This window comes from Tenrec ecaudatus, chromosome 9, assembly GCF_050624435.1.
Source record: "Tenrec ecaudatus isolate mTenEca1 chromosome 9, mTenEca1.hap1, whole genome shotgun sequence".
NCBI lineage: Eukaryota > Metazoa > Chordata > Mammalia > Afrosoricida > Tenrecidae > Tenrec > Tenrec ecaudatus.
The window spans coordinates 57,953,211-57,966,885 of record NC_134538.1 but is presented as its reverse complement, the minus strand read 5'-3'; the positions used below and the strand labels follow the sequence as shown (position 1 = coordinate 57,966,885).

At 45.8% G+C, this 13,675-nt stretch overlaps 1 protein-coding gene across 2 annotated transcripts in view; it reads left to right on the top strand.

Moving 5' to 3' along the window:
• The window catches only part of GRB10 (growth factor receptor bound protein 10), a 270,181-nt gene that overhangs the window by 73,229 nt on the left and 183,277 nt on the right, over positions 1 to 13,675 (top strand). Inside the window, exon 3 of one of the 2 annotated variants that reach the window (XM_075558149.1) lies at positions 6,925 to 7,029. In XM_075558149.1, the coding sequence (XP_075414264.1) occupies positions 6,979 to 7,029 (51 nt within the window). In that variant the 5' untranslated portion in view covers positions 6,925 to 6,978. Of the gene's footprint in view, positions 1 to 6,924; positions 7,030 to 13,675 lie in introns of those variants that run through there. The other variant, XM_075558150.1, reaches the window with a different exon arrangement.

The following is a 13,675-nucleotide window of genomic DNA, read 5'->3' as shown; positions in this document are numbered from 1 at the left end:
TTTTATTGCCACATAATTTACCTAGCATACACTTCGGTGGTTCAGTCGTTCATGTCAGGAAGAGTTGGACAATCATGATTGTCTCGGTTGTTTTGAACAGCCCCTTCCCATGTTTAAGTCTGCTTTCAAATGAGTGGTGCAGTCACAGTTCTAATGCTCCCTCCCACCCCCATCCTCATTTCCCACTCCCCAAATCCCCTTCCTGCAAGCATCTCTCGATGTGTTTTTTGGCTACCTTCAGCGAACTCTCTCTTCATGTCACCTGCCCATTCTTTCATTGAATTATTTGTTTTATTCTTATTGAAAATTTCTGTAAATTTTAGAGATGAGTCCCTTGTTTGATAGGTCATACATTGCCATTTTCCCCCAGGGTTTCGTTAAGGGTGAAGTCAGTCATCTAGCTGTCTTCTGCTTCTGTGTATTTTCACTATGTTTGATGGTGTTCATGCAACTTATTAGGGTCCTTATGTTTCCCATGTTTTTATTGATGATATTTATGGTTTAAAGTTTCGTGTCTAGATAGTTGATATAACTTTAATTCTTTTTTTGTGTATTTGTAAGCTGTATGTTTGTATCTGTATCCTGTACCTAGTTTTGTCTGCCCATTTGTAAAAGAGCAGACCTAGTGATTTCATGTGGACTCTCTAGATACATGGAGCTGCTAACTACAAGGACAGTGGCTTGAACCTGTTAAGTCAATTTGCAGAATGAAAATGAGGCTGTTTGGTCAAGGTGCAGTGTAGCAACTGTGAAACATACAACGTTCCTCTAGTCTTAAATGCTTCCTCCCCACCCGCACTAACACGATCCCAATTCTACCTCACAAATCTGGCTAGACCAGAGGATGTACACTGGTACAGGTAGGAACTGGAAACACAGGGAATCCAGGACAGATGATCCCTTCAGGATCAGCGGTGAGAGTGGCGATACCTGGAGGGGAGAGGAAAGGGGAACCGATTACAAGGATCTACATATAACCTCCTCCCTGGGGGCGGACAACAGAAAAGTGGGTGAAGGGAGACGTCGGACAGTCTAAGATATGACAAAATAACAATTTATAAATTATCAAGGGTTCATGAGGGAGGGGAGAGTGGGGAGGAAGGGGGAAAACGAGGAGCTGATGCTGTGGGCTTAAGTGGAGAGCAACTGTTTAGAGAATGATGAGGGCAACGAATGTACAAATGTGCTTGACACAGTTGATGTGTGTATGGATTGTGATAAGAGTTGTAGGAGCCCCCAGTAAAATGATTTTTTTAATGAGGCTGTTGGCATGGCACCCTGAAAGATCTGAATCACAGAAACCCAAGGGCTCCCTCCTACTCGGTCCTGCAGGGCTGCTGTGAGCATGCGCCAGCTTGCTGGCCGTGGCCTGGCTTCTTATTTGTTACGGTGATGATCCTTCCCGCTTAGTCTCTCAGCTGCTTTTCAAAGATCAGCCGTCACTAGGTGGATGGGTTTACTCTGGCTCATGATGTGTATGTTGTTTTTTGTTGTTGTATTACTGGGTTCTGTTGGCTAGGGTTTTGAGAAATTTTGCATCAGTGCTCATGAGAGATAACGTTGACGGTTTTCTTTATTAGTGATGTGTGCGTGGTTTAGGTGCCACGGTGTTGCTCGCCTCATAAATGAATTCCGGAGTTTTTATACTTCTCTGGACTTTCGTATAGATTGAGTACAATTGATGTCAGCTTGTCTCTGAAGGTTTAGTAGAATTTACCAGTTGATCTGTCTAGAGAGTGAGAGGTGGGGGCTCATTTTTAATGGTCTTATCAATTTCTTCTTTTGTTTTATAATCTGTTGAGGTTTTATACCCCAGTTTGTGTTAAGTTAGCAGTTCCTTTCTAGGAATTTCTTAATTACTTGTAGATTTTCAAGTTTGTTGGAGGACAGTTTTTCATTGCATTCTCTTATTATCCTATTTATTTTCATTGGTTCTCTTATGATTTTGCCAATTTCATTTCATAATGATGTTATTTGCATCATCTCTATTGGATTTATCGGTAGTTTGTAGATTTTGTGAATCCTCTCAAAGAATAAAAAATACTAGAAGCAAATGCATGGATCTTTATAGCCAACTGAATCCATTACTAATTTGGATAAGCCATGCTCATCATGTTAGTAAATGTACAGCATGAACTTTTGGGATAAAACAGAAACGGTGCTCAGAGACCATTTTATGTCAATAAATGCACAAAACAGAAAAGAAAGAGCCCATGTCAATACCTTAACTTAATATCTCAAAGAATTATGGGAAGAGTAGTAAAATAAGATCAAAGCCAACAGGAAGAAAAGAAAGGGTGAAGATTAGAGAGAGCATAAATGCAACTAAAAAAAGAAAGTATCAACAAGATGAGAAGTCGCTCATCATGTTCGGAATTCATGGATGACATCTTTTGGTCGTCTGCTTGCTGACATCACATTATCTTTTGCTGTTAGACCATGCCTATTAACTATCATCGTGATGGCGAGTTGTTCGTCCTCCATAGCTTAAATGCCTCATTAAAAATATGCAGTTAGAAAAAAAAATATGCAGGTATTTGTGGTTTGAAAGAAGGACAGTTTTTATATCTGTTTGCCAAAGTGTCAGGACTTTACAATAGGAATGCCCAGTGCTCTTTTTAGGGAAATTGTTATTGGGTGCAACATTTTTCAAGCTTTTGACAGTTTTATCATTTTAATTTATCAAATACATAGTGCCCTTCCAGTGGAAGAAGATAAACAGGAACTCCAAAGAACAAAGGCATGTTTAAGTTCAGTTGCAGGATCTGGAAGTATAAATATTGGCAATGTGCAGGAAAATGTTGACTCTGGAATCAGCAAGCTTTCATTTTGCCTGAACTGTTTCCTGAGCTATAGTAGAATATGGGAAAAAGCACAATTTGTACTGAAGACCATTTAGCTTCTGAGCCGTGTTCAAAATTCAATTAAAATGGATAGACTCCAATGTGTTATTTATAATGTATTCTTACAAAGAAGGGCTTAGCCGGCACAATTAAAAGGACATGTAAAGCCAACACAGCATTCAGGGACTTTCAGGATGGAGAAAATTGTCAAAAGAAGAAACAAAAAAAAGTTTTTTTCAACCAAGAAGTTTATTTAAACAACAGGACACTTGACTTGCAGGGAAAACTATCCAGGCTTCCTTTCTGTGAGAGTGGTTCCTACTTACAGACAGATTGCCCTACAGGTAACAGCTACGGACAAAAAAGTTGTGAAAGTGCCCTTGGTTTTACAATGATAAATGAAAAACATTAAGATTCTCCAATCGAACAAGGTATGCAAGAATTTTTTTATGTCGTTGGCTTTTTTGCTTTTGTTAAACTGCGAGAACAAAATAGCTTACTGGAGTATAGAGAAAGGAGCTGAATGAGGGTGTCCCTCATGGCGAAGGGGTGCTTTCACGGAACCAGCGTTCTCCCCATCCCAGCTCCACTTGGTGTCGATCAAAACATACCATTGGCCATTTAGTAAAAACCAACCAACCAACCATAAAAACCCCAAAGATAAACAAAGATAAAAAAACGCAGTGTGCGCGTGCACATGCACCAGTTACTTGATGTGCAGTAAAGGAGTGGGGGAGGGGAAATGAAAGAAAGAGAAAACTCTAGTGTAGTCGTCAGGAGGTGGTGGAACCAAATCGTGAGTTTCTAATCGAGGCTGGATTCTTGGTAGGAAGAGAGTTCTGGAGGGAGCAGGCTCCCTTTCAGAGGCCGTCTCCCGTCTGCTGCTGGAACGCGTCCAGCATCTCCATCCTCCACGTCCAGCATCTCCATCCTCCACGTCCAGCATCTCCATCCTCCACGTCCAGCATCACCATCCTCACGTCCAGCATCTCCATGCTCCACGTCCAGGATCTCCATCCTCACGTCCGACGGAGCAGGTGTGTCCGATTCACACCGGCGTCCGCTCCGCCTCGCTGACAAACCCTGTCGTGCCCAATAGGCTTTCACTGGTTTAACAAGCGGCGGATGCCTTAACCTCACACTGCACCACAGAACCGCCCTGCGACCTTCACCTTCACCTTCACATGGCCCTTGTTCTCAGTCGGACTCCTTCCTTGGGTTTGTTGTCTCGGCTGCCGCTCCACAAAGGGGACCCGGCCCCCTCCACGGAGCCCCGAGCAGCCGCCGGGGCGACCCGAGAGAAGAAGCCCTCTGGTGCCGTTCCTCAAGCACACGTTCACCGTGGGAGAGAAACTCAGCTGCTCTCCAGAGCCCCTCCCGCCCTGGGGAGGGGAGACGCCGTCAGCCGGTTCTTGGAAACGGAGCGCTCCGGAGTTGCCCCAGTCCATCCACCCCTCCTATGTAGGCCACTCAGGACCGCTTGGTCCAGGCACGGCGGAGACGGTCCCATCTTGAAGCACACCGACGGAGGCCGCTTTTCACTGTTGCCCCAGGTTTCCGACAGGACCATTTTATGGGAGCCTGGTGTTGTGGTTAAATTTAACCTCACGGACAACTGAATTCATGTGTGAACACGTGTAACTAGAGCTGATGACTCAAGACGAGAAGCGCTCAGGCATTACACGTATGCGTGCTTGCGTGCCTGTGTGTGTGCGTAATGCAGTCTTTGCCACCCCACTGCTTTCTATGTTTTAATGTATCCAAACTTTGGCATCCTAAGTAATTTTGCTATACCTCATGGTTATATTTTAAAAATTTAGTGGAAGTTGTTAATTTTATTAAAAATAGTTCAACGAATGACCAACTTAATGATATATTTATTAAACCAGACCAATCCAGTGTACTTACTGAAGTGTACTGAAGTTTGCCTACCTCCCCCACCCCACCCCACCCCACCACCAAGGGAAAAGAGAACAGATTAAAACTCTTTATTCTGGCTGGGAACCCATCTCATTTGCCAGATATTTTCAAGGTGGTACATGTAAAATTGACATATGTAAATGGAATTTTCAATACTCTTAAGACATTAACGTTTCATTTTTTTGAGATACAGAACATTTTTATTACCTTTAAAAGTCATTTCTTTTTATAGGCCTTTCTTTCAGTATTCCTTATCCCTAAAACTACCAATCAGTTTTCCCCATTATATGTTAGTTTGTAATTTCTAGAATTCTATATAAATGAAATCATAGGCATTTTTTGGGGTATTGATCTTCTTTTGCCTGGTATATTGTATTAGTCTGGGTATGTTAGAGAAACAAATCCACAGAAACTAAAGTGTAAGAGAGAGTTTTATATAAAGGTTAAGTGCACATTAAGAAAATATCCCAGCCCAGTACTGCCCAAGCCCCCAAGTCCAACATTAATCTATTAACCCACATGTCCGACACCAATTCACAAAGTCCTCCTCCATCTCACAAAACCCACACAATGACGGCGACTGCAGGAGGAAAGCTGAATCAGTGAATGTGTAAGCATCTCAGTGCTGGCAGGGGTCTCCACACGGCTGCTCCAGCAACCAGGGCTGCATCGGGGTAGGTCCATGTGGCTTCTCCTCAGGGATGCCTTGTAGGAAATGAGCCTTACCAGCTGAAGCAGTGAACTGGATAAGGCAGCTGCCCCCTCGTCCGACCATCAGAAAGCACGAGATCCGAGAACTAGTAAAGCGAGGCTCACTGAGCCGTTTATCCCTCTACCCTTCGATTAACCCCACATGTGTTTATCAGCCATGTTGGCACAATAAACTAACTCATATATGATGTATGATTTAGAAACTGAACCCACGCCATCAAATCAATCCGACTCATAGCAACCCTATAGAACAGACTAGAACTGCCCCTGATAAAACATTACATTTCAAAATTCAGGGAGCAGATAACAAGTTTCCCATGTAAAACATATGTACGAGTAATTCCGGGCATAGAGGTTAGGCTAGCAAGTCCACCTTCAGTGAGCCCAGTGGGGTCGAAAAGCACTGGAAATGACTGCTGTGAGGAGGCGGGGCTGCAGCCAGTCTGATGTGTGGGCTGCAGCAGTAGGCTTTTAAGGCTGCGGACAGGAGCAGCTACCTTCTGAGGGCGCAAGGACTAGCAAAGCTGAGTACAGCCCAGCCCACTTCCAGACCCTGCAAGGTAGGGGTCAGCGGAGGGAGGAGTGTCCATAGAGGACTGTACAAGAAGCTTTGTCCTGGGAGAGCCATGCTACATTTGGGTAAGGGCGAGAGGTGGACTCAGATGCAGCCTGATGGGATTGCACAGAGATGTTAGCAGGTGCGGGGGTAGCTACAGGGCAGACAGAGCATCACAGAGCAAATGGCATGGAGCACTGCTCTCCTCTAAGGGTAGGGAGTTGGTGATAAAGACTGGCTTGCAATCCAGAGACATTTGATGGCGTTGGGGCTGCTGGGCTTGCCTGATGCCTGGCATTGGAAGGAAGTTGTTGGTCAATGGACCTCATGTGTAGCTACTTGTCTGTCAGTAGAGGCTTGTATGTTACTGTGAGACTGAACACGGTGCAGCCTGCCCCTGGCCATGAGGGGACAAGATGAGGGGACATTTCATTCCAGCGGTCACGGCGTCTCCGTGAAGAGAGGCCGCCTTGATGGCTGCTAACACTGGCAGTGATCTCGGCGCTCATGTAGGAGTTGGGCGGTGCTCTGTAGATGCCAGAAGCCATTTCTGTGACTGTTGCTCTCGAAGATTACAGTTACAAAGCTGTCGCATGCAGGGAGGGGGCACTGAATCGCTATGTAGTTTTGTACCCACTGAGAACTACTGGGATTGATATCAGCCCCTCTTCCCATCTCAGTGCCCCACAATTCCACAGACTCTTGTGACAAAACAGACAATTTCTTGAAGTTCAGTAGGTGGTGATGGTCTTTACACGCCAGACGCAAGCTGGCATCTCCGGAGCACCCCTTCTAACCGAGTCCACAAGTCTTGCCCAGGCTTTGCCCACCTAGATAAATGTGCTCTTGAACAAGTTCTGAGTATTGTTGTCTCACCGTCTGCCTCTGTTACAGGTGTTGCGGCGGTTACAGTCCATGTAATTTGAAGAAGGCAAGGAGGAGGAACCCATGGCTTTAGCTGGCTGCCCAGATTCCTTTCTGCACCATCCGTACTACCAGGTATGCATGAACGTGAACCTCTAAAGCTGCAAACACGCCATTAACAACCACTAACGGTCTGGCTACTAGTAGGTCACTAAGGAGACACTGGACTTAGGACTGCTGACGAGTTTAGCCACGTGCTTTCTGCCATGGTCTGGCGACCTTGCTTCTCTCGTCATGGTATTTCCAGCTGACACTGGTATCCTTTCTAAAAATTTCCATTTGATATTTGTGATTAGACGTCAGGAGTAGAACAGGTGCTGGGTTCTTCACCTCCCATCCCAACCGTCTAAATGGCAATTTAGAATGATGGCAAAGAGTGAGATACCCACCTGGAGACATGGCTGCAAGGGAGGCCAAGGGTGACGTTTACTTAGTTACCTGTTTATCACAAGTCTTTTATAGATAGATGCTGTCTTAATGACGCCGTGTTATGATCATGGATGCAGCCCTGGTGGTGTAGGAGGTTTTGTGTTTGCCTGCTAAGACTGAAGTTAGCAGTTCAAAACCACCAGCCGTTCCATGGGGAAAGATGACGCTTTCTACCCCCATAAAGATTTACAGTGTGAAAACCTCACAGGGACAGTGTTGTCCTTTCCTGAGTCAGAATGGGCTTGATGGAAGTGAATTTTGAGTTGCTGTAACAGAATTATCACAAGTGGCTTTTGCCTAAAGAAATTAAGTTTTTCAGTTTACCTTCACTGCTGTCAAATCAGTTCTAGCTCACAGTGACTCAACAGGACAGTGCAGGACTTCTCCATGGCGTTTTGAGATTATACATCTTTATTGGAGCAGACAGCCTTGTGTTTCTTCCTTGGAGCTGCTGGTGGGTTTGAACCATAGACCTTGCAGTTAGTGGGTCAACACCTCATAGTGGCATCAGGTCTCGTGTTACAGGAGGCTAATATTCCAATTCAAGGCACCAGCTCTAGGGAAAGGCTTTCTCTGTGGGCTCTAGGGGAGGGTCTTTGGCAATCATATAGCATGCACTTTCCCCTTCATCTGTCTGTGCTTGCTTGTTCTTTGATAATCTCACAAGAAAGTCACTCCAGACTCATCCTACTGTCATACAGTCCCATTAGCATAGCGATTATAACCACAGGTCTAGGAGTTAGGATTTATAATGCACTATTTATAACAAGAGGCCTCTTCCTTCATAGACCCCCCAACTTCCCCCACTGTACTATCAAGGGGGGTTTTGTGGGTAAACAACTTTATTTCCGATCCTTCCATTTCTCTGGTTCTTCTCAATGGGCTCTTAGGAAATTTTGTGAAACAAACTTCTTTTGAGCTTTTCCTCTTCCATGTAGATGGCATATTTTTAAGGGGTGGCCCTGAGGTCTTTACATTTTATGCCCAAATCCTGCTTTATCTTCATCAGCACCTTTCTTGTTTAAAACACTTGTGTGGTTTCTTGGTCTCCAGCTTTCCCCCTGAACGAGTCCCACATCTTTAAAAGCCCTTCTATATGGTCTGCCCTGGATCAGATGTTTGTACTTACCTGCACTTGTGTTTCTCCCTCAGTCTGTGAAGGTGGTTTTTAGGCAGCGGGCTAAGACTTTGCCGGCAGCATTATAGGGATCGAGAAAGGCCGGCTGACTTGTTTTGGTGTCGGAGTGAAGCTAGCCTCTGGAGAGAGTGCGGATGAGGATCCAGGTAATGCTCATCATGGAGTATGCCATGAGTCAGACAGCTGGGAAGCCAGAAAGGAGGACTGGAACCGCAGCCGAGCCGTGAAGTTGAGTGGTGGCCGGTGGAGCTGTTGGAAATGTCACCTTCAGGAACGATGCGGCCCTCTGCCTCCCACACACTGTTTTCCTGCTTTGCAAGATGCCGGCATTGCCTCACCGCGTTGATCAAAGTTTCATGCTCTGTCTGTGGGTCATGGGTCCAATTCTCCAAGGGCTAGTTCACTTTGATAAGTTCTCCAAATGCAGATTGCACCCCTTGCCCCAGCCTGCTGCCTCCAGCAACATATTATTTATCCCCAGAGACGGGATGAGTATGCTAAAAGGAAAACAGCCCCACGTGGGAGTCCCTGTGAGCGTTATTTTGATAGCGTCATCTTCAGCAGGGGACAGAGGAGGATTTAAGGACAAATGATGACATATAGAGAGGACAGTGGAACAAAGGCTCCCCTTATTTTCCATCATTCCTCACTAGCGATCTTTGATTTTCACTGGGACGTACAGAAGTGGTGAAAGCACAGGCAAACTGCAGTGTCTTCCTTTATGGAATTCTGAAGTATTTGCATCCCTGTCCCCAAATAGTCAAAAACTGCTGTCCTTGCAGCCAGAAAGCTGGAATTGTACCCAGGACCTAGCCCGAGTAGTCTGCCTGCCATCCATTGAGGAAATGCTCAGGAATGCCTTCCTGTGGCTTTTGAAGGCACTGTCTGACTCTTGTCAAAACCCAGCATCAGGATTTGGCAGTGTTTGCCATCTGTTCCTGGAAAATTAGATGACAGTTCCAGAATTTCTCAGAACACAGGATGATCTGCAGTAGGTTCTAGTCTTGAGCAATCTGCTATGACAGCAATTTGATGAATGTCTAAATTTTTATAGAGAAAATTTCTTTTTAAAATCTTCAGTGCATAAATAATTTTCTAATTCTGGATGCTCACTAATAGCTGATTACTATTTTTTTTTGGTCAGAGGGTCACTGATATGTGAGTTTTCATAAATACACACACATACAAACAGGAAGTATTTTTAAAAGTTTATGCATGCATACATGAGTTTTGTAAAAATGTGTTAAACATTGAAGGCCAGGCATGGGGGCCACGGCTGACTTCCTCTGGCTCTTATGACTGATTCCCACAAGGCAGAGGACAGACCTGCCTCCACCCTTCATCCTCCGTAACCCTTTTCTGACACTAAACATTTCTTCCACGGCACTGCTTCTGTGGCTGGGTGTGATAACTCATTGCAGCAGCTACACAGCCTGTGCTCACAATTAGGGGAGTTAGCAGATTATAATTCAGATGAGAAATGCTCGTAAAACATTTGTTCAAAAAACAAACCAATAAGGACAGTTTCTTCTGCGCTATGCCGGTAAGCTATCCTCTCTCTGGTTCTCAGGCTTCGGCATGGCCTCTGTCCTGCTCGGACAACACAAAGCTCTTTTAGGGCTGCCAATAAATGCTGTAAGGGCATGCCACTCCACCATCAACCACAGTCTGAATGTACTCAGCTCCAGCTAAGAGGGCCAGCAGCCAGCATGCCCCCCCCCCAACACCCTACAACAAATTAATTCATTGCTTCTGAATCTGTGTTAACTCAAAGTGGCCCTATAAGATAAGATAGAACTGTCTCTGTCAGTTTCCAAGACTGTGACTCTTTATGGGAACAGAAAGCCCGTCTTTCTCATGCGGAGCATTTGGTGGTTTCTAACTGCTGACCTTGGGGTTAGCAGACCAACTCATAGTCACTATGCCACCAGCTCTCCCAAATGAATGCCCACAGGCATCCAACTTCACTCAGCCTTGTTTCCACAAGCACTCCAATTTCCTTACTCTGAGCTAAGCTTTCTACCATTCTGTCTCAAACTCTGACTCCTGCTTCGGCCGTTACTATTCTTATGTCACATCTTGTTTGTCAAAGCTTTCTTCTGGATCAAGGAGTTTATTGGCTCAGGGAACTCTGGGCCCAACGTGCACATTTTACTGGCTCTTCTCTCTTGCTGGCAGTGAGATCCTCCCACTTCTGCCTTTGAGGTGGCTGATTTTTATACCCAGCAGTATGGTAATCACAAATAACCCTGTCAACTGTCACTAACGGCTGAATCATATAATTCTGTTATTATCCACCCCCACTTTCTTACCCAAACCCATCAGGAAAATACAGGTTGTTTGGTGTGAGTAACAAAGACTATGACTAGATGAACCATTTTAAATAATTCACTGCCTTGCAAATGTGTCTGCCACCAGTGAATGACTCCAGACAAGTTCTTTACTACACTTGTCTTAGTCTTATTAAGGTAGGAGCCCTGGTGGCATAGTGGTTACTCATTGGGCTTTGATCTGAAAAGTCAGCATTTCGAAACCACCAGTGACTCTGTAGGAGAATGATGGGGCTTTCTACTCCCATTAATAGTTACAATTTTAGAAAGTCACGGGGGACAGCTCTACCCTGTCCCATAGGCTCACTATGAGTCGGCATCAACTGGATGGCAGTGAGTTTTTGGTGTCAGTCTTATTTGGGTATCTTCAAGAAAAATGTAGTCAATCTAAGGGAATCTGCTCTGCCAGCTAGGTTCAAGACCGAGTAGACAGCTCAGAGGTGATGTTGTTTTCAGATGCTGCCAGGTCCGTTCTGATGCACAGGACCTGTGTGCAACAGGACCAAACACTGCTTGGCCTGCGCCATCCTCCCCAGTCTTTCTATGCTTGCGACCATGTCTGCAGAAGGCCCTCGTGACTGAAAGGTAGTCTGGATAGATTTTATTGAAGGACACAGGCTGATCGTGGAGACTTATTATGAAGGTGTGTGGAGACATGCGAATGACATTGCGGAGGGAGTTTTTTCACATAACAGAAATGCAGTGCACCCGCTCATTCTTGGAGGGTGGCTGGGTTGTCCTAAGAGACTTCCGCTGGGACAGCTGACCCCACAGCCCTGATTTGCCCTTTCAGACTTTTTTTAATTTCCCAGACTCCTGGAACATTTAAAAGGAACACTGAAGTGTTTCTCAAGCCCAAACCAATGATTTTGAAATGTTGTAATGTTAAGTGTACAGATTTCTTTGGGCAGGATTGTAGGAGATGGGAACCCGCACTGCCTTCAGATGTGTGTGAAACCTTAGATGGAGCATATGTCGAGAAACAGTGATTGTTGTTGTCAGGCCCTTTCTAGCTGGTTCCAATTCACAGCCACCCCGGGCACAACAGCAGGAAACCCCACCCAGTCCTGTGCCGGCCTCACACTTGTGCTTATGTTTGAGCCTACTGTGGCCGCCACCCTGTCAATCCGTCTAGTTGAAGATCTTCACATTCTGATATGTTTGCTGACTCAAAGTTTCTTTGGCTTTGTAGCAATACTGTCAGGTGTGTGTGCGTGTGCGCGCATACACAGACACATACACAGGCCCCGTGTGGTGTAAATGATTAGGGTCTTAGCTAAGGGTTGAAAGGTTGGAGGCAGTGATTTGAGCTTTCCCAGAGGTGCCTCAGAAGAAAGGTCTGGTGTTTACCTCGGAAAGGTCATGTCCTTGAAAATTCTTTGGAGCAGTTCTGTACAGCAACGCGGAGTTGTCTTGTGCTGCAAATGACTTGCTAGCCACTAACAGCAACGACGTAGTCACAGAAGCACCCAAATGTTGTCCATGTAGTTATTTATGCTCTGCTTTAGTGATAGATGTCAGTCGACTGGAGCATTAGCTGGCAGGAGAGGGACAGCACGTTGCCTGTTAAGGCATGGCCTGTTGTTTTAATGAGATGTTATTGTAGTTCTTTTCTATCAACCGCGGAACTGTGAGAAAATGGCCCAACTCACCTGTGCATTAGTTTCCTTGTTGGCTAAAACAAGGGTTGTTGGGGCTGTTGAGGAATAGCAGCAATGTAGGGAAATTAGCCAGCACAGTGCCTGTCACACCTTGGCAAGGAAATAATCACTGTCTGCAATTTCTTGGGTATTCGTTGAGCCACCACACATTATTTTGGTGCTGAGGACACAGTTTTAAATTCAGCACACAGAGTTTTCGAGGTGGAGGAGAGAGAGCCACAGAAGCAACAAATAAAAACTGTAATTTCAAATAGCAGTGTAATTTTGAAGCCAATAATACAGGGCCGCGGGAGAGCGAGCGTGGGCGCCTGGGCTGAGGTCAGGCCTGGATCCTCTGCACGCGGAGAGGTGGTCCCCGGCACTGCACACTTGCAGCAGGTTTGCGAGAGGGCAGTAGTGAATGCAGGGGTGGAAGGGCAGGACTGTGCTTGGCATTTGGAGGTCAGAGGGGCTGCAGCGAAAGGAACAGTACCGAGAGGAAATGGCATGATCGTGGGGACCCAGTGCACTTGGATAAGGAAATGCCGTTTTCTCTCATCTTGGGAAGAGAGGTGTCAAGAAGGTACAGTTTCTTGCTTGTAATTCCAAAATCCAGAGAGTTCTGAGAGAACTGTGTCACTTCTCCCAAGAGCAGAGCCCGACTTGAATGCGTTCCTTCCCACGTCTGTGCAGGTGCAGTGAATTACTTGATGGGGCTTTTCCAGCCTGACTTTGCCACCGAATGACCTTTGCCTGCACGGATTTGGTGAAGAGGTGGGAGCAGATTCTGATAGGATTCGCCTGTGAGTAGTTCCAAACAGGCTTCCTGAGAATGCCATCCTGCTGCGTATAAAGTGAGCCCTCTGAGAAGTGGCAGGAGGAAACTCATGACCAGGAATAGCCAAAATCCTTGCACAGCAAAGCCTCCTGCATCCAGAAGACAGCTGTAACATCAGAGGAGCCGCAGTCGGACGTGGAGTAGAAGGACGACCCTCCCAACCCACGGAGAGAAGAGAGCTGAGTGCTTTTGTTTGGACCGAGGTGTCTCGGGACACTTCACTGGGGGAATTGAGCTTGCTGGCCTGTGGAAGTGGAGCTGAGTGCCTTTGGGTGGAAGCGTACTGTGGGAGGTGCCTTGGGACTTGATTTTGATCAGGGAGCTGCGTTTGCTGACTCAGGGAGCT